Source organism: Lagenorhynchus albirostris, chromosome 5, assembly GCF_949774975.1.
Source record: "Lagenorhynchus albirostris chromosome 5, mLagAlb1.1, whole genome shotgun sequence".
Classification (NCBI taxonomy): domain Eukaryota; kingdom Metazoa; phylum Chordata; class Mammalia; order Artiodactyla; family Delphinidae; genus Lagenorhynchus; species Lagenorhynchus albirostris.
Genome location: NC_083099.1, coordinates 47,302,737 through 47,322,910, shown reverse-complemented (window position 1 = coordinate 47,322,910; position 20,174 = coordinate 47,302,737). Strand labels below are relative to the sequence as shown.

Here is a 20,174-nt window from a genome sequence, read left to right as displayed (position 1 = left end):
CACTCTTTGGCTAAACTCTTGGGGCTCAAACCCACCAGTTGGGGTTTTTCTGTTCCAGTCCCCTCACACTGGCAGCCTCGCCTCTTGCACAGCTTCTCTTGGGTTAACTTCTTCTTGACCAATAGGAAGCTCACACGTCCTTGCTACACCAACTGCTCCACAGCTACCCCTTCCCCTCCTCTCACTGGGGTACTTTCAACCACAGTAGACTTTTTCAGATATTAATGAGTCACTGATTCACTGTGTTCTTCTAATGGTTACCCCAGGGAGCATGTGTTAAACTCTTTGCCTGGTTTATGTGAACAGGAGCTAGAACTGAAGGGGAAGCATTCCTCCTCTCCCGTGGGAGTGGTTCTCAGTGCACACCTACGACTCTCTCCAGTGCAGTCCTCTCTTAGGATTGCTGCATCCTTAGTCTGTTTCTATCCTAGAGTGGTGGTTGGCCTGAGCATCACAAGATGTTACCTCCTTGACAAAGTGGGCCTGCGCAAGGAATCGATCTAGCACCTCACTTTGGAATGTGGGAATACTTTTTACCTCTTAATTAATTAATTACTTTGCTTTCAGATTTTTTGGACCTCTGATGACGAGGTAGGAGAGAAAAAAAATTCCCCTTTAAACATCCTGTTACACTAAATTACCTTTTGGTATTTGTTCCTCCATTTCCTTGAATTATGGCTTGCTGAAATGTCAAGTGGCATTTTACTTTCAGGCAGAAGAATCTTTCAGTTTAGAAATACAGCATGACCGACCCTGTACGAGAATAGAGGGCTGAGAATGGAAAGACTTGGTGTACGATAAAATGCCCCCACCCAGTCACCCAACTCAATTGTACAGATCAGGAGATAAAGTTACCCCAGGGTAACACAGATTGATCATTGTTTCTCTTCCTGTGACACTCCTAGAAGAGTGAATGCAAGTGTCACAGATTCCTGTTTGAGTATTTCAGCCAAGATATTAATTTCCCATTACTTATCACAATCTCAGTTATTCTTTTTTTTTAAATTAGCCTTTCCTTAGATTTAAAAATTGGCACTTTAAACTGTTGACTTCTTTCCTGACTTCTATCCATCTTATTTCATTTCCTATTGTTCCATGACACTTTACTTGTCTTCTGAAAATTAGTGCTGATGTATAGGTTCCTAACTTCACAGATTTCTCTTAAAACTAGAGCTTTGCATTCTGCCAGAGGAAATAAGACTACAGCAGAGTGATCATCTCACCTTCGTTATACATTTCTGTGGGCCTTGGGAGATGTTTCCGGCAGTAAAAAGCAAAGTTATCTCTGTTTATACCACATCTTTTCAAGTGACAACACATCCCAAAATACCTGTGATATTTAAAATTTCTGCCTTTAATTCAAATGAGTGAATTGAAATAAATTTTAAGACTGTAATAATGAGATAGAAGGGAATAATATCATTTTGGAATTTTTGAACTATTTGAAAGGAAAAGGTTAAAAACGTATCCTCAGAATTGACTTGGCAGGTACAGCCCTCACTTATCCCAGAAACATGTCCATGAATCCTATGGAGAAAACCTACAAATGAAATACAATTGTCAGATGTAGAATGTCCCTTGTGGCCTCCATCCAGTACTGAAGAGATTACAGATCACTTTTTCCCTAAGAAAATATTATTCTGAAGAATGTGCCCTATTTCTAATCAGATTAGGAAATCCAAGGAGAAAATCATGCCAGTTCTTGTTCGTATGCAAAAGTATGAAAGAAAAGTAAACATGTGAAAGAATTTAGAGAGACTAAAAGGGGAAAAGCACATTTGGTGTGTGTATGCGGGTGGAGGGATGTTTAAATGGAAGGGGAGGAAGAGTAAGAAAGATAGAGATGAAAAAAGAAAAAAGCCAATAGAAAATGAAAGAAGCATGAAAAATGAAGGAAAAATTTAATAATTTAAAGCCATGTTCTCACCTTAACTCCTAAGATTCTCTTTCCAGGATAAAAGCTTGGCATTTATGATGTTCTGTCTTATACATAAATATCAGGTTTTCATAGTGCTTAAGGTATTTTATAGTATTGTGTGTGAGAAGTAGGTAGGTGGTAAAATGTCGTCTTCAATTTAAGTCCTGGGGATATGCAGATGAATATAGAATTTAAGAGAAAGTAGGAAGTCCTAATGCTGAGTTAAAAATTGACACAAAGAAATAGATTTTTCTCCTTCTGTAGGTTCTGCAAAAGTCATATTACCACTAGAAAGTGGGGAAAAAAAAGAAATAACTGAAAAAAGTAAATGGGGGAACAAAAACCACAGTGGACATGCATTTTTCTTAACCTATGGCAATATTTGGTTTCTGGATTAACACAAAATTATTGTAATCTAGAAAAATTGCAGATAGAATGAATAATTTAGACAATATAACCTTAGAGTATTTCTTTATTATGAAAATAGTACATGTTCATTAGGAGAAAAATTAGAAATAAAGACAAGCAAGAAGAAAACGATGACAAGAAATCATTAGCAGCAAAACCACCAATAACAGGCATTTCACTCTTCAGGTCTTGTTCTGAGCATGCGTATACAAATAAACAAATATACATTTTATAAACGTGAGGATATAATACACACAGTTTATAACCTGTTTTACTACTTAAAAACATACAGCCAGTACACTTCCGAATTACTTAATATGAGTATCTACAGACATCAGTACTCGAAATGACCTCTTAGGAATTTATCACGTAGCTTTTTAAACATTCTCTTCTTTTAAAATATTTATGCTGTTTACAAATTTTAACTGAGAAACATTTATTGAAATACCTTCATGCACACGTGTTAAGAGTACCTGACTGAATTCATCCTTACAATAAATTCTTTGAATTGGAGTTGCTGAGTCAAAGGTTTAAAGGCCTCTGAGTCTTGCTAAATTGCCTTCCCAATGGTGTGAAGGCTCCACCACCAGCAGTATATAGAAATGGCTGTCTCTGAACCAGCCCTGACTGTTGTCATTGTCTTAAAATTGCCACTCTGATAAATCATCAGTTTTATTTTTTAAAAAATTTAAACTTGCCACTCTGATAAATCATCAGTTTTATTTTTTTTAAATTTTAAAGAATTTTAAATTTTTAAAAATTTAAAAAATTATTATTTTTAATTTAAATTGCCACTCTGATAAATCATCAGTTTTATTTTTTAATTATTTTTTCACGTTTGTTAATCTTTAATAATTCGATAATGAACTTGAAAGAGGTATCTGATGTCTGCTAGACTAATTCCTCTTGAGGCCTTAAGAGAAGCACATCCCAGCCTCTTCTTGAATATATCCTATGGGCTGCACTCACCATTGTGCAGATAGCCTTCTCTGTTATTCAACCACTCTGTTATAGAAGGGCTCTAATTGTAGGTCGGATCTATCCATTTGTAGGACATGCTCTCATCCATCTTCATCTTATTCTAGGGCAACAAAGAGCAAATCTACCCCATCTTCTACTATCTGACAAATTTTTCTTTCGCTACCATTAAAAAAATATTTATGGGGAAATGATTATTAGAAACCAGGATAAAATAATTAGATGGGAAATGAAACATAAATTCCATTAATTTCTCTGTAAGTTTATATAAGGCAGAAGGTACACTTAAAATTAATGTTCCTTAGAAATATGAAATAATTATGTTCTAAATTCCATATTATTATTAGATGGGAACTGATATTTAATATCATTTATAAGCTGTTAATTATCTAATTATTCTGCCAGTAGAGCTTATGTGAGAAAATAAAATAGGAATATTATAAATATAAAAAATACAAACATAAAATAAAATAAGAGTATTAGAACTGGCTGTAGGGGGTGTTGGAACTCCTGCTTTGAGTGAAAAATATTGTATTATTCTTTCTTAAAGAGATAGTAGCCAATACTTATTGAGTTCTTACCATATTCCAGGCACTGTTCTAGGGTTTTTTATGTTTAACATTTAATTGTCACTATAATCCTTGGTGATATCTACAATTATAATCTCTATTTCATAACTAGGAAAGCAAGACAGAAAAAAGTTAAGTGATTTACACAATGAACAAGAGGTGAGCCAGGGACCCCAAAGCAGGCATTCTAATTCCAGAGTCAGTACACTTTGCCACTGCTCTATTCTGCCTGTCTGACAAGCAACATGTGACCATATTGAAAAGTTGCTGGTCTCTGAGTCAAGTGATCAAATGTTTTGTCAAGTACCTGCTATGGGTAAGCCACTACTCTAGGCACCTTCACTTTCCTTTAGAGCACTTGGGGACTTGTCACACATCGTTCCTACTTCCTACATCCAGAACCGAGAGATGGCAGATTTAGAGTCTTTCCTTCTCATAGAATTGATGGCAAGGATGCCAGAGCCCATAGTAGGCTCCCTTCTTGCATCATCACATAAGACATTTTTGGAAAAGTTTTAAACTCTATCTGTGTTCCTTATTACATTCTTTAGCTTTTTTGTATTCGACCACTAGGAATATTGGACTCTTAGGAATATTCACCTCTTTCCATTTCCCTGTACATTTTCATAGCAACCACTTTCCAAGAAGTCAAATGTCTATGGAAAAGAAGCAATAGGTTGGCCTGTAAATCGAAGTTGATTCTACAGTCTAGTTGTTCATAGAACTGCCCTTTGTCTTGGAGTTTTATCAGTATGGCTCCATTTCCTAGGCAGTCATCTAATTAGTGCAGATTGTTATGACTCTCTAGAAGAGTTTCTCTTACTGTCCGCCTTCCTCTTTCCCTCTGTGGATTAAATTCTTTAGTGGAGATAGACAAAGTCTTTCGTTTCATACAAAAGATACTCAGTTTAAATGCCACTGGATGAGAGAGCTGGAAAACAAAGACTCTAAAAGCAGGAAACCATTCAGGGTGTTTGGAGAAAAACTAAGGTCTGGTGTTAACTAGTCCAAAGATAGACCTCCCTCAAACTTTTGCACCTCAGTTTATTTCAGTTATACTTTTCTGAGGAAAAAAATATATTCTTAACCTAGTAACTGCCAGACCTAACTGCACCGTAATCTACCTTTCCTGCATCCACCACCAACTTCTTATTTTTACAGATTCTCTTACTATTTAAAATGACTCTCTAAAGGTACCATCATTCTTGTCTTCAAAGCCCGGATAGTGGCTGAATAAACATGTCTTTTTTTTAAATTAATTTTTATTGGGGTATAGTTGCTTTACAATGTTGTGTTAATTTCTGCTATACAGCAAAGTGAATAAGTTATATGTATACACATATCCCCTCTTTTTTAGATTTCCTTCCCATTTAGGTCACCACAGAGCACTGAGTAGAGTTCCCTGTACTATACAGTAGGTTCTCATTAGTTATCTGTTTTATACATAGTAGTGTGTATATGTCAATTCCAAATCTCACAATTCATCCCAAACCCCTTCCCCCTCTGGTATCCATACGTTTGTTCTCTACCTCTCTCTCTATTTCTGCTTTGCAAATAAGTTCATCTGTACCATTTCTCTAGACTCCACATATAAGTGATATACAATATTGTTTTTCTCTTTCTGACTTACCTCACTCTGTATGACAGTCTCTAGGTCTACCAACGTCTCTGCAAATGGCACTATTTCGTTCCTTCTTATAGATGGGTAATATTCATTGTATATATGTACCACATCTTCTTTATCCATTCTTCTGTTGATGGACATTTATGTTGCTTCCATGTCCTGGCTATTGTAAATAGTGCTGCAATGAACATTGGGGTGCATGTATCTTTTGGAATTATGGTTTTCTCCAGGTATATGCCCAGGAGTGGGATTGCTGGGTCATATGGTAGTTCTATTTTTAGTTTTTTGAGGAACCTCCATACTGTTCTCCATAGTGGCTGTATCAATTTACATTCCCACCAACAGTGTAAGAGAGTTCCTGTTTCTCCACACCCTCTCCATCATTTATTGTTTGTAGATTTTTTGATGATGGCCATTCTAACTCATATGAGGTGATACCTCATTGTAGTTTTGATTTGCATTTCTCTATTAATTAGTGATGTTGAGCATCTTTTCATGTGTTTGTTGGCCATCTATCTGTATGTCTTCTTTGGAGAAATGTCTGTGTAGATCTTCTGCCCATTTTTTGATTGGGTTATTTGTTTTTTGATATTGAGCTGCATGAACTGTTTGTATATTTTGGAGATTAATCCTTTGTCAGTTGCTTTGTTTGCAAATATTTTCTCCCATTCTGAGGGTTGAATAATATGTCTTATTCATGGGAGATAGTATGTTGTGAGGGAGATCATTCCAGTGTGATTTGGGGAAAAGCTGCTACCTACCATCAGTCTTTTGGATGGCAAAGATTTCCTTAAAAAAAAAAATCTATAATTCCAAATAATTTATGTAGATATGCCTCCAAATCAAGGATGTAGAGCTTAACTCTCCTCTTCATCTTCCTTAAGTGTAGACTGTGCTTGGAAACTTGCCTCCAGAGAGTAGTGTATAGACAGGAAGGGAAAAAGTAACTTTACAGAAACTTGGGAAACACAGCTTTGGCCAGGTGATAAAGTTAACATCAACAGTGGTAAGTCAGGTTGATAGCCTGTGCCCTTGATAAGATATAATGAGAATAGCACTTCATCTCTGTTGTCTTCCTCCCAACAACCCATAATCCTCGTGTAACCATAAATAAACATCAGACAAACCCAAACTGAAGGAGATTCTACAAAAAAACTGACTGATATTTCTTAAAATTGTCAAGGTCATCAAAAACAAGGCAAGTCTGAGAAATTATCATAGACCAGAGAAAACTAAGGAGTCAGAAAACTAAATGTAATGTGGTATCCTGGGATAGAAAAAGGACATTAGGAAAAGCTAGGAAAATCCTAATAAAATACTAAGGTTAGTTAATCATAATATATCAGTATTGATTGTGACAAAGGGTAATATAAGATGTTAACAACAGGGAAAATTGGGTGAGGGGGTATACCAGAACTCTGTACTATCTTTGCAACTTTTCTGTAACTCTAAAACTACTCTAAAATGAAACCTTTACTTTTAAGCTCATTTGGGTTTGGGAGATACAGTCAAGTAGGGGAGAGGAAAAGGAAGGAGGGAAATAAACATTTATTGAATACTATTATTTATTAGACACATCGCTGAGCATTCATCCATCTTATCTCCTTTAAAATCACAGTAAGAATCTCATACAGAGCAGGAAATTGAGGCTGAGAGTATAGGAAACATCTCAAGGTTCTATAGCTGCTTAATGTGTAGCAAAATAGGGAATAAAGGTTAAGGGCAGCAGTAATCACAAAGGGTTAAAGGGTGCAAGGAAAGGAGGCAGAAGGGAGAGGGCAGACCCCATGGCTCTCAATGATTCTGTGAAAAATAGGTATGTTTTCTGGCCTGAGGCTTCCAAGAGAATAATAACAATTTTTGGAAACATGGCTTGTAGCTGTTAAGGTTGAGGTCTGTGACAGTGAATGTTAAATATATTTGAGACCATTTCCTGTTTTCTGACTGGAATTATATACAACTATGGACTGGTTTCACTTCCTGTGTTTTATTGATAAAAACTTTTCCTGTGGATTCAAGCTAATCTATCGATTCATATAACAAGCCTCAAAAGCACTGAACTTTTTTTTTCTTTTTGCATTTTGGATACCATAAATGAAGATCCAAACATAACACTGGATAAAAGAGCTTTTGACACATACCACTGATTAGTCCATATAGTTTACACACAGGGCAAGGATAGTGTGCGTTTCTGTGGCATTTTCTTCTTCATAGTTTTTTCTCTGACCTTCCAGTTTTTATGGGGACAGGACCTTTGCTTAACTAGCTTCTCCTCCTTTGTGGCTCTTACCCTTTTATACCATCATCTGGCTAGTAGGCATTTTATTCAAAGATATAACTTGATTAGTGTAAACAATTGTTACTACTTAGGTCCACAGGATAGAGATTTTTTTTGTTGTTGTTAAAGGTGTATATTTATAGCCAGAAAGTGTCTGTTCATCCTTTGTGGTTGATATTTTGTTTCATCATAAATTATTTTCTTCCAATGTCAGACCATCAGAAGTTATAAATTTAGGTATGAATATAAGGAAAGAAATGTTTATAAGAAAAAAACACATAACCTTTACAATGGTGAAGTTATAAAAAAATTATTCAGTAAGTAATCACTGTTGATATATTTTTATCATGTTATTATTTTATAGATTGGTGTGAAGAAAACAAGTAACTACTCTATGTGCCAGGAATGTTGGTGTTCCTTAATAAATCTGAAAGTAAGCTCTTGTGATCTCATTCTAACAAAGGAAGAAAGCGAGGCTCAGAGATATTAAGTGACTTGTCCAAGCCTTCACAGTGTACAATAGGCAGAAGTATAAGGTCTAAACCAGAAAACATGTGGAAAGTGCCCACTATAGTTTCCAAAATAGAGTTGGCACAGGATGTTAATTCTCTCTCCTAAGTGTTTAAAAGATAAAAATAAAATTAAAACTATTTTTGTTCTCAGAAAGCCCAAAGCCACACAGAACAACGTACTTGTTTAGTTGTGGCTGACCAGAAAAAAACTGTAAAAAAAAGTAATTGAAACAAAAGAATTGTTATCATATTGAAGTGTGTTGTTTAGAAGAGTAGTGAGAATCATTCTTGAAGCTCCATCGTATGACGAGAATATTTCACTCACTACGAATCTTTTGTCAACTTATGTCCAAGGGGAAGCTGTACTTTCACAGAGCAAATGTGCTCATTTCTGTTGAAATTTTGCCGTCAAAAGGTACATTATTATTTGTTAGTATTCAATGCATATTTATAAACTAATCTACTCTATAGGGGTTTTGTCAGGATTACATGAGAAAATATATGTGAAGCACTTAGTGCCTGGCATATTGTAGAAACTCAGTACTCAGTTTTATTAGTAATATTATTTATTATTATTATACCTTGGAGCATGACTTTTAGAGTGAAATATACTTGAGTTGATGTCCAAAGTCTACCATTTACCAGTTATGTAAATTCAGGCAAGTTACTAAAGCATCTTGAGCCTTGATTTCCTCATCTGTCAAAAGGGCATAATGATACTTTAAAGGTTGTGAAGATTTCTCCTTTGGTTTAATATAACACATTGGTTCCCAAAGTACGTTCCTTGGTCTACCAGCATCAGCATCGCTGGGAATTAAGGTACATTCTGGGGCCCCATCCCCACCCAACTAAGTTAGAAACGGGAATGGTGCAAGTGGTTTATGCTTTGATAAGCCCTGCAGATGATTCTGATGCCTGGTACAGTTTGAGAACCACTGACATGGCACATGACTTGTCTCTGAGCAGGTGCTACTTACCTGTTAGTTTACTTTTCCTAGATACTGAGCTACCACAATGACAAAAGCACAGACAGTTTTTACCTTCACAGAGCTAACAGTTAAACAAACATAGAATCACATCTTGAATTAAGTTTTTGTAGACTTCCATTCCATTATCCATTTATCCCATGAAGCAAAAGGAAAACTTTTTAATTTTGTCCAAGACTTTGCCTGTAAGGGCATAATTAAGAGTCTTCCTTCCCATTATCTCATTGTGTGCATCATAGATACAATAATAAAGATCTGGTTTACATTTTAGCAAAATGAAAGTGAACCTGCAAACTCAAAATTTTAGATATGTTGTTAAACGCTGAAAAATAGATTCCATCTCACAAAGCCTACAGTTTTCTTGCAGATAAAAGAGAAACTGGAGCTTTTCCAAAACTGCAGAATATTCATTTTCAAGGGAAAATAGCAAAGAATACAAAATGAAAAATAAATGAATGGGGAGCCTTGAGTTTCTTTTGGTCCCTTTGCATAAAAGGAACATGGATTTATCTTGAACAGCTGTGTTTATAGGGTTTGCTGTTCTGCAGCTGTACCAGCTGAGTAACAGGGAGGTTAGATTTTTTTTTAAAAAAAGTTAACTTGGAAATGTGCTAGCCCTTTCTGAGGAATTAATGATATTATACTTTTTTTTTCCATCCTCCCTTAAAACCTGCTGTTGTAAAGGCGGTTTTAGGTCATTAAGCATTGGAAACTTGAAAGAACTACCTGAAGTCAATAAACCAGCTTTTCTTCTAGACCCTGAGAAATACTTTAGGGAAGAGCCAGAGGAGGAATGTCCCCAAATTCCAGAGCTTCCATCACTTCCTGAAAGTAAGTCCTCAACCATCATACCACGTCCACCCTCTCTCCCCACGGAACTCAACCAATTAAGAAAACAAAGTAGAAAAGCACGAAAGTAACACTGTTCGCCTTGTAGGTTGCAGTGAAATGAAGTATGGTTTGACAGCTAAGATTTATAGCTCAGCTGCCGATCTGTGTTCTCAGAAAGGACAGCCAACAGGCCAAAATACATAAGAGGAATATTTTTGTTTTGCCATCTTTCTGAAGTCAGAATGCCATGAATATATATAATGAGTCTGCTATGAATAAGAACCCATTCCCCCCAATCATCTTAATTTTCAGATCTGATACCAGAGAAAGAGATATCGTAAGGCAGCTTCAGAACAGAGTCTCTGACAATCTGGTTTTGTTCTTTTCATGTGAAACACTATAAATAGCAGCTACTTAAAGTGTATTGTCTTAGAGCCTTCCAGCTGTTGTGCTAGGCTAATATGATGAGTCGACAAGAAAGCTTAATTTAGAAAACAGAAGTGAATGATCTCTGAGGAATTGGAAACAAGATGTGCAAAAGAATGCTCTATTTTTTGGACTGTTATAGGCTTCCGAGTGTCTAAGAATTTGAAGAGTAACTTCTGTACAAGCATCCTACCCGCAAAGAGGGACCCGACGGGAGTGCAGGCAACACAACCTGCTACTCAGCGAGGCACTCAGAAAGCATATGGACACTGCAGGGAACTCATTTAAAATAATTAATGAAAAGAGAAGTTTTCAACTTGTAACAGTCAAAAGATCAGAACTGCACTCGAACCATCTGAGATCTGTGGTTTCTAAACTTTTCAAATCCTCTGAGATGGGGGTTCAACATCATCCTTGAGAAATAATAACCCTTGTAGGAGGGAGGCATTTATGTCTACACTTGGGGAAGTTTAAGCCTCTTGTCTCTGCTTGGTTCCCTATAACAGCTGGTCAACATTTTTTTTTTTTAATTCCACTTGTAAACAAGATACAGCTGTCATTTCTCACCGCTATATTTCCAGTCTAATTATTATCAGCTTCCTTTGCTTTTTCTCAGTTTCTCTTTTCTAAATCTATAATAGTTCATTTGCTCTCAGGAGGATCATTTATGATATCTGCTCATTTCTTCTAAAAACATGAATCCACAAACATTAGGGCTTTAAATAACCTTTAGTGCATCTGACTGGGCTTTCAGTCTATCAGCCTACTGCTTTTTCCCCAGGATGATTCATCTTCAAGAATAAACATGGGGAGGACTTATCTTGTCCTGCTGAGTCACAGACGGAAGAGAGTGTGGGGAACAGACAGTAAGACGAGATCCAGGGAGCCAGAACAAAGTATAAAGACGGTCCAGACATAGAACATACAAGATGGAGCAAGGAGTCAGAATAGAGGCAAGAGAAATAGTAGAGAAGGAGATTGCAGAAGCTGGAGAGCCAGGAAGTGGGAGATAGCAAGGGTGAGGGCAGCAAATGCCTCTCCTCAGCCCTGGGAGCTCCTGTTTTTGTGAGGAGCCTTGCACGTTCTGCAGCAGGAGAATTCTCCTTCATCGGCAGATAAATTCTCCTCATGGGCAGGGAGGACGTGTAGGGGAAGTTGGGGGTGAATGGCTGGTTGGAAATACAAAAAAAACTCTAATACATTTTCAAAGAGAATTTTTTCTCCTGGATTTCTTAATATAAAATTTTTCTATAATTTCCACACCGTTTAAAAAAGATGTTTTCTCTCTTTTGCTTTTCTATTTTTCTTCTTTGCTCCCTTTAAAATATTTCCACTCATCTGCCTTCTCTGCAAGTGAAAATAGTTCCTTTTTTAAAAAGTTTCACCGGCTTGAGGGAGAGACAGATGTAAACTACTGAGGACAACAGAATACATGACACATGCCACCACAAATGAGGTTCTGTGGACGCCTCAGAGAAGAAGGCAGATTAACTCTGCCTGGGGCATAAGAAGGAATTGGTGGAAGTCAGCTCTGAGCTGGGACTTCAAATGAGTAGGCGTTCAAAGGGTGAGGGAGGAGAAGAGGAAGTCAAGATCAAGGAAACATAAGGAAAGACGCATTGTGGTTGAAGTAGGGCACAAGTCCAAATGATTCCAGGCCGGCTGCAATGGGTGACTTCAGATGGTGCCACGTTGACTGAGTTTGACACAGATGAATAGGGTTGAGTTTGGAATGTGTTGAGTTTGAGGTACTGGTGCGCTATTTAGAAATAAGGGTCTGGAGAATGGGAGAGGATGGTAACATGCTCTGCATAATAGCAGTCTTCAAATAGCTGATGCAGAAATCGTGTTTGCTCCTGTGTTTGTTTAGCCCTCCTGGTGAATATTGAATGCCTTCTCTGTGCTGGCCCTTGTGCTGGGTGGTGGAGGCGCAGAGCTGACTTGTAGAGGCACAGCCTTCAAAGCTCTTGAAGACTAGTTGGGGAACTAGATAAGGAAACAAATCATTATGTTTTACAACAAAATCTATAATAGAGATAAGCCCTGGGTACTGTGGGATCACGTGGAGGTTCATAGATGATTTTTCAGAGAAACCAGATTGTGCCTGAGCTAGATATTAAAAGTTAAATTGATATTAGTTAGGTAAGAAAAAAGGGGGATGATATTTCTGGCAAAGGAACAGTATGTGGATGGTGTGCTAAGGGAGCTATGGAGTAGTCCCAAATGGCTGGGTTCTTGAAGGGACATGATGAGAATTAAGGCCAGAGAGGTAAATGGGGGCCAAATCATGGAGCACCTGGTGTACTGTGTTAAGGACTTTGGTATTTATTTTACCAGAAACGCGGAACCATTGGAATGTTTTAGGCAAGTATTCTGAATTATCCCATTTTATCTCTTCTATTAATTCTTCAGTTTTGAGACCTCTTTGTGTTAGCCTTTTAGTGATTACTCTAGAGGTTACAGTACTTTATTTCTTTTTGGGGTACTAGACTTCCATCTGAGATTATTTTCCTTTATTCAGAAGAAATTTCTGCAGTATTTCTTATAATGTTGGTCTGCTGATGAGTAATTTTCCCAGCTTTATGTGTCTGAAAAATGCGTTTATTTCATTTTGACTTTGGAAGGCTTTTTTCACTGGGTTTAAAACCCTAGATAGCAGTTGTTTTCAACTCTTTAAAGATACCATCCCATTGCTTCCTTGCTCCTATCGTTCCTGTTTAAAATTCCACTCTTCATATTATTGTTGTTTCTTTGAATGTAATTTTTTTTCTGGCTGCTTTACAGATTTTTATCGTTATCCTTGTTTTTTAGCAGTTTTATCACAGTGGGCATAAATACACTTTTCTCTGTATATATACTGGTTGGGGTTGATAGGAATCCTTGAATACATCTTTCTTCAATGTTGAATAATTCTCAGCTATTATCTTTTCAAATATTGTCTTTCCAGTTACCACTCTCCAGTCCTTCTGGGATTGCAATTACACATATGTTGGATTTTCATTATATCACAAACATTTCTTATGTTCTTCTCATTTTTCCATTTTATTTTCTTCTCTGGGCTTCATTTTGGATATTTTATATTGACTTACCTTTGCATTCACTAGTCCTGTCTCTTTTGCCAGTCTCTTTTAAATCCATGATATCAGTTCCCAATTTCAGATTTTATATGTATATGTGTGTGTATATATATATATTTATATATATTTCTAACATGCCATTTGAATCTTGTTTATATATATTCTAATACTCTGTTGAAATTACTTCTGTTTTCATCCATTTTGTCCAAGTTTTCTGTTTTCTTTAACATATTTATAATAATTTTAAAGTCCTGGCCTGCTAACATCAGTATCTGGGTGATCCTTGGATCTGTTTCTAATGTCTATTTTTTCCTCTTGGTCATTGGTCACATTTTCCTTCTTTCTTGCAAGTCCTGTAATTTCTGTATAATTTTTTATTATATGGCAGAAATTATGTGTTAAAGATCTACAGATAATGAACTTAACGTTTTTTCTCTGAGGCAGTGCACCCTTTCCTTAGCTGGACAGAGAGCATGAAGGGTGGATCATGTTAATCCAATTAGGGATGGAGTTCGGTCAGTGCTGGGTTATGGCTTTAGTTAGACTTCATTTACTTTCAGTTTCAAATGTTTGTTTTAGGCCTCTCCCTGTAGTGGAATATTGTGACTGCAGGAAACATTAATCTGCCTCCCCAGTCCAATCCATAGCCTGCCACACTACCCCAGCACTCAGAATATGTCCTGTGGGAAACCCTGGCCACAGTCACAAAGTGTCTCCAAATTGCAGTTCATCACACCAACCCACACAGTCATCAAAAGCTCTTCTGATTTTCCCTTCCCTTAGAAAATCTGTCTATGGCAAGCCTGTTTCTTAGCAATGCCCAGACATGCTTAATCCCCAAAGGGAAGAAAAGATTTGGCAATCTCAGCTCATCTGAGAATGGTTCTACTATCTCATGAATTTTAATTTGATAATATTTGTTTTCACAGCTCTCTGAAGGCTTTAAGAATATTATTTCTGTAATTTACCTTTTTTTTCTATCTGGTTCAATGAGAAGGAAGACCTGCCACTACTTATTAAATCTTATCCAGAAACAAAATTCCTGTTGAAATGTTTAAGCAGGCAAGTGACATGACCAGATTTGCATTCTAGAAAGCTTTCTGGAAACTGTGTAGTTAATGCATTATAATGGGGCTAGACTGAAGGCAGTGTATGTGTTAGAGTGGTGGGAACTTGTTGTATGACGCAGCTATCTTCCTTTGAATTTTCATTTTGCCTTCTACTAGTTGTTTATATCTGGATAAATTAAATAAGCTACAAAGTCTCAGTTTTCTCATCTGTAAAATGGGGCTAATGGTACCTGCTTCTTGAAGTTGTGTGGGTTAATTTTAGCACAATGACTAGCACATAATAAGCACTCATAAATGGTAACTATTATTATTTTGAAGATAAGGGGACCCTAGAAAGGAAGTAACTATTAATTTGAGAAGTGTTACAGAGATAGAATTTAAAGGATTTTGTGCCCTGATGAGATGTTAAGACATGTATGACTATCAGGTTTCCAGCCCAGATAACTGTGTCAAAGAGAGGCAATTACTGAGAGAGGGAATATAGGAGGAGAAGATGATTTAGAGTTAGTTTTCGGAATATGTTGAGTCGGAGGTACCTGTGGGGCATCTACCAAGAAAAGCTAACGCTTTTCCAAGAAACTGACTATAGTAGGGAGGAAAGAAAAAGAATGGTAACTGAAGAGCAACTACAGTCAAGGCATGTTTTAGAATTAATTTTATTTTTCAGTTCATTTTTTCTTCCGATTTTAGATATGATATATGCACATTATAGAACATTGGCTAGTAAGCAGCAAAGAGAATTCTAAAGAACACAGGAATAGAAGACCTAAAGAGAAGCCACTACTCCCAGGCCTGAGACAGACCAAGGAATAGGCCCACCTAAGCTAGGGCGGAGACCCAGACCTTGTGCAAGAGGGCTTATCGCTGTTTTGCCACCTGGCAAGTTGGCAGAGCTGCTGCAGATGGAACTTGCAGAAATCTGCTCTCAGGGGCATCAGGGGAAGCCATCCACAGGGAGGTGATGTGTCTCAGAACTCACTGCAGAGCCATCAAGGGGCTGCAGGGGAGGCTGTCCACAGAGAGGAGTCACACTGGCGGCCCTCTGCTTGCCTCCTGGGGTATTACAGAAAGTCATTCATTGCATGCTGGCAGACAGGTGGCACTCTGCTGCAAAGTCACCTGGGAGGGTGGCAAGGGAAGCTGTGGCTCTGGAAAAGCCATCCTTGCATCACAGGAGTCTGGAGCTGCAGAAGGCACTGGAGGAGCTTGGTCCTGGGGAAGTCATGCTGTAGGAGTCTAGTGCTGGAGGAACTGCCCTGCAGGAGCCTGGTGAGGGGAACACCCACTTGGAGAGAAATCTATTTCCCCTCCAGCATCCCTCTAGTGACAGAGCTCAACATTGTACCAGCTGTCAAAGGAGAACCATTTACAAGACTCTGGTCCATTATCACGCAGCGAGCAGTGAAGAGTGGCTTTGGAGCTCAGGGGCAATGCACTGATCATTGGCATAGTACCATCTTCCCTGGCTATTCATGCTTTTTATCCCACTCCTGGTCCTTTACATTATTTTATAAGCTTTGAAATCACAGTCATGATTCCTACTCAGTTATAAGGTGTTAACGGTTATGGTTGTCTTTTGGAGAATTTCCATTTATAGAATGAATAAAACTTGGAAGACTCAAAGCAATAAAGGTATAGTAAGGGCAAAATTTCAAGCATAAAACTGGCTTCAAATCAAGACTCTACCACTTGCTAGCTATATGACCTTGAGCAGGTCAGTTAAACTCTCTATGCCTTAGTTTCTTCAACTAATAATGGGCATCGTATAAGTTACCGTCTTCATAATGTTGCTGTGAACATTAAGTGAAATAACCCATGTGAAGCCCTTAGCACAGAGCCTTCACCTAATAAGAGTTTGATACATTTCTTTATTGATGGTATTTTATTATTATTATTCCACTAAATGGCTCTTTGTTACAGGAATTATTATTGCCCCTATTTACTATATAAAGAGTCTCTGGCATAGACTCTGTGGGATAGAAAAAAGAGTTTAAATAATATACCTAGTCTCACATAGCTAGTAAAAGGTGGACCCTAGTTGAGAAGTGTCCCTGTTTTACAGGTGTCCATGTTATTAATATTTCTAGGTACAGCCTCCCTTGTTCAGATAACGTTGAAATCATAGTCCTTAGGCAGCCTATTCTTATGCGGCTTTCTAAAACCAGCTATTTCACTATAATATTACCTATTTTTAACACTTTCATTTAAAATTGTTCATCTCCTTTTTCGTAGGAGGCTACTGAATTTAAAAATTGTTATTATAAATGAGCACTTAAAAAAAATCTCAATTACTAATACATGCCCTCCTCCACACTATCATTACAGAGTCTACCTTAAGTCTTTGCACTGCATTTTACACACATTCCTGAAATCTCCATAATTACAGTGTGCTGAAGGTTCTTTGGCAATTGTACGATGAGAGGCATTTTGCCAGACTTACTTTCAACATTCTAAACTACCGCTTTGGAACTTGGGACAGTTTCAAACACTTCTTAAGCCCCAGGTGACTTTTTAGTTTTACCTACTGTGTTTTTAATGTCCTTTTGTATTTTCTTTCTTTCCCTTTCAAGTTGAAACATCTTTCACACTCTCTCTTTAGCTTCCAAGTTGTTCCCCGTGGGTTCTCAAACAGCTTGAAATTCCTTTCTGATATGCTTTACTCAAAAAACTGGAATCTACTTAGAAGTGGCTCTGGGTCAGGTTTTGCTCATAAATTTCCCAGAAGTCATCATATTGTACATATAAAATCTTTAAAACTTCCAGCCTAGAGAAAATGCTGCATTAGTGACACCTCAGGTGAATTGTTTTGTTGTTGTTGTTTGTCAAAGACAAAATGTGCGGGACAATTAAAGAGATGATTTTATTCAAGCTATTGCAACAGGGAGAATAGTCATTAAAGAGGAGTATCTCAAAAAAAGGAAGGGGGCTTGAGCTACTGTAGAGACAGGTCAATGAATCCATGAGTCTTATTAGACTAGGGAGGAGGGTGAAGAGGGTCTTATCTCAGAATGAGAGAGAGAAGAGTGGTCCTTTGCTGTTATCTGTTTCTGGAACGCAAGAGGGTCGGGCCATTTCTTAACTGCCTCCACTTTCTAGTTGCACAGGGTAAAGGTTAATGTTGTCAGCCCCCTTACTTTTGTTCAAGACAAATGATTACCGCTCACTGTTGAACAGCCCAGAGGTGATCATGAATCTTCTGGGTGGGGCAGAACAGTGTCTGAGAAGTGTCTCTCAGGGATTCTTGTTGGCATTGCTTCTGTAGAACCAGATGTTAGGAGGGGGGAAGGTCAGTTGTTTTGGTGTCCTGAAGGTCCTGAGAGCAAAGGACAGCTGCAAGGCAGCACAGAGTCTGAATAAAGATTTGGGCTGTCAGGTTTTAGTTCTCAGTTTTAGACAGACGTGAGAATTGAAAAAGTTTGGAAGATTGTGGTCAGATATTGAAGAAAAGTGGGAGGATTGAAAATTTGGTGAGAATTGATAATTTGTGCAAGATAACTGTCCCTGACCCAATTTGCAGGTAGGTACAAAAACTGGGTGCTTCCAAGGAAGGGGAGCGAGTCAGTTAACACTCTACCAGATGAGACGGAGTTTGCATATCCATGGTAACCTGCAATTTACAAAGAGGGGCAAAATAGTTCAGAAATGGTGAACTCAGAATCTGCCTACTCAGAAGGCTGTGCTAGAGACAATACTGGTTTTTCATTGTTATACAAACTTACTCTCTATAATTCTTAAGCTATAGGTAGAAAGTATACACACAGGATTTTAGGAAAATCAACCTTATATATCTTTGCTTTAAAGTACTATCTTAAATCTAGTACCAGTAAAGAAAAAGAATCAAATATTGTGGAAATCTTCTTACTTGAACAAATAATTAGATACAAGAAGAATGCATTTATAGATATATTCATTTTTAGTAGGAAATGAGAGATTTCTACACATGATTCATGCCAGGAAGTCTTAGATAACTGAAGATCCAGACTGAGCACAAAACTCAGAGATATCTTAGAAGTAAAAAAATCCTTCCTATTATTTTATATCTTTGTTTATATCATATCACCATAATTTGAGTCCTATAAAACAGAAGTCATTAACATGTGAAAAACATTTTTTTAAAAGAGTCAACAGATGCTTCACATCATATGTCATCAGGGAAATGCAAAGTGAGAGAACAATGAGTTATCACTACACACGCATTAGAATGGCCAAACTCCAGAATGCTCACACCACCAAATGCTGGTGAGAATGTGGGGCAACAGGAACTCTCATTTATTGCTGGTGGGAATGCAAAATTGTACAGCCACTTTGGAAGACAGTTTGTCAGTTTCTTACAAACTAAACATACTCTTAACATGCAATCCAGCAATCATGCTCTTTGGTATTTACCCAAAGGACCTGAAAACTTATTTTCATACAAAAGGCTACACACAGATCTTTATAGCAGCTTTATTCATAATTGCCCAAACTTGGAAGCAACGAAGATGTCCTTCAGCATGTGAATGGATAAATAAACTGTGGTACAGTTTATTATCCAGACAATGGAATATTATTTAGCACTTAAAAAAAAGAGCTGTCAAGCCATGAAAAGATATGGAAGAATCTTCAATGAATATTATTAAGTGGAAGAAACTCATCTGAGAAGGTACACACTGTATGATTCCTACTCTATGAGATTCTAAAAAGGCGAAACTATGGAGACAATAAAAAGATCAGTGGTTGCCAGGGGAGGAGGAGAAGAGGTGAATGGGGGACCACAGAGGATTTTTTTAGGGCAATGTAAATACTCGGTATGATATTATAATGAAGGATATTTGTCATTATCCTTTAAATATCCTTAAACTGTGCAACACCAAGAGTGAAACTTTAGGTAAACAGTGCACTTTGGGTGATAATGATGTGTCAGTTTAGATTCACCCTTACTAAAAAATATACCATTCTGGTGACTGACGTTGATAACAGGGGAGGGTTTGCATGTGTGCGGGCAGGGAATATATAAGAAATACTTGTACCTTCCTTTCACTTTTGTTGTAAAAATAAAACGGCTCATAAAAAAAAAATCTTAAAAAAAAGGTTGAACAGGTCCCCAGCACGATCATTTAAGAGCCATATGAAGACCACTAAAGCATTTTGATAAACTCTCACTACTCTGCCAACAACCTGTTGCTTTGTTACCTGATTGTTACACAGTGATGGCTGAAATTAAATGACAGCCTGGCCATCCTGATCTAGTCTGTATTTAGGAATTAGAAGTTTGATGTCAAAATGTGGGCAGTGGATAGAGCCTGGGCGTCACCCAGGAGCATGTTAGAAATACAGCATCACAGGCCTCAACTCAGATCTATGGAATCAGAATCTGCATTTTAACAAGACTTCTAGGTGATTTTTATGCACATTAAAGTTTGAGAAGCACTTACCTAGAGGACTTAGAATAGGATGGAGGATGTGAATTGAAGAGAAAGTTTTCAGAATACCGTATGTTCATAAACTAACAACAGCT

At 37.5% G+C, this 20,174-nt stretch overlaps 1 protein-coding gene across 1 annotated transcript in view; it reads left to right on the top strand.

Annotated features, from left to right (window-relative positions):
* WDR49 (WD repeat domain 49) overlaps window positions 1–20,174 on the top strand; it is a 140,375-nt gene that overhangs the window by 113,652 nt on the left and 6,549 nt on the right. The window contains 2 exon segments of the mRNA XM_060149012.1: window positions 8,013–8,092; window positions 9,958–10,104. Of these exon segments, the coding sequence (XP_060004995.1) occupies window positions 8,013–8,092; window positions 9,958–10,104 (227 nt within the window).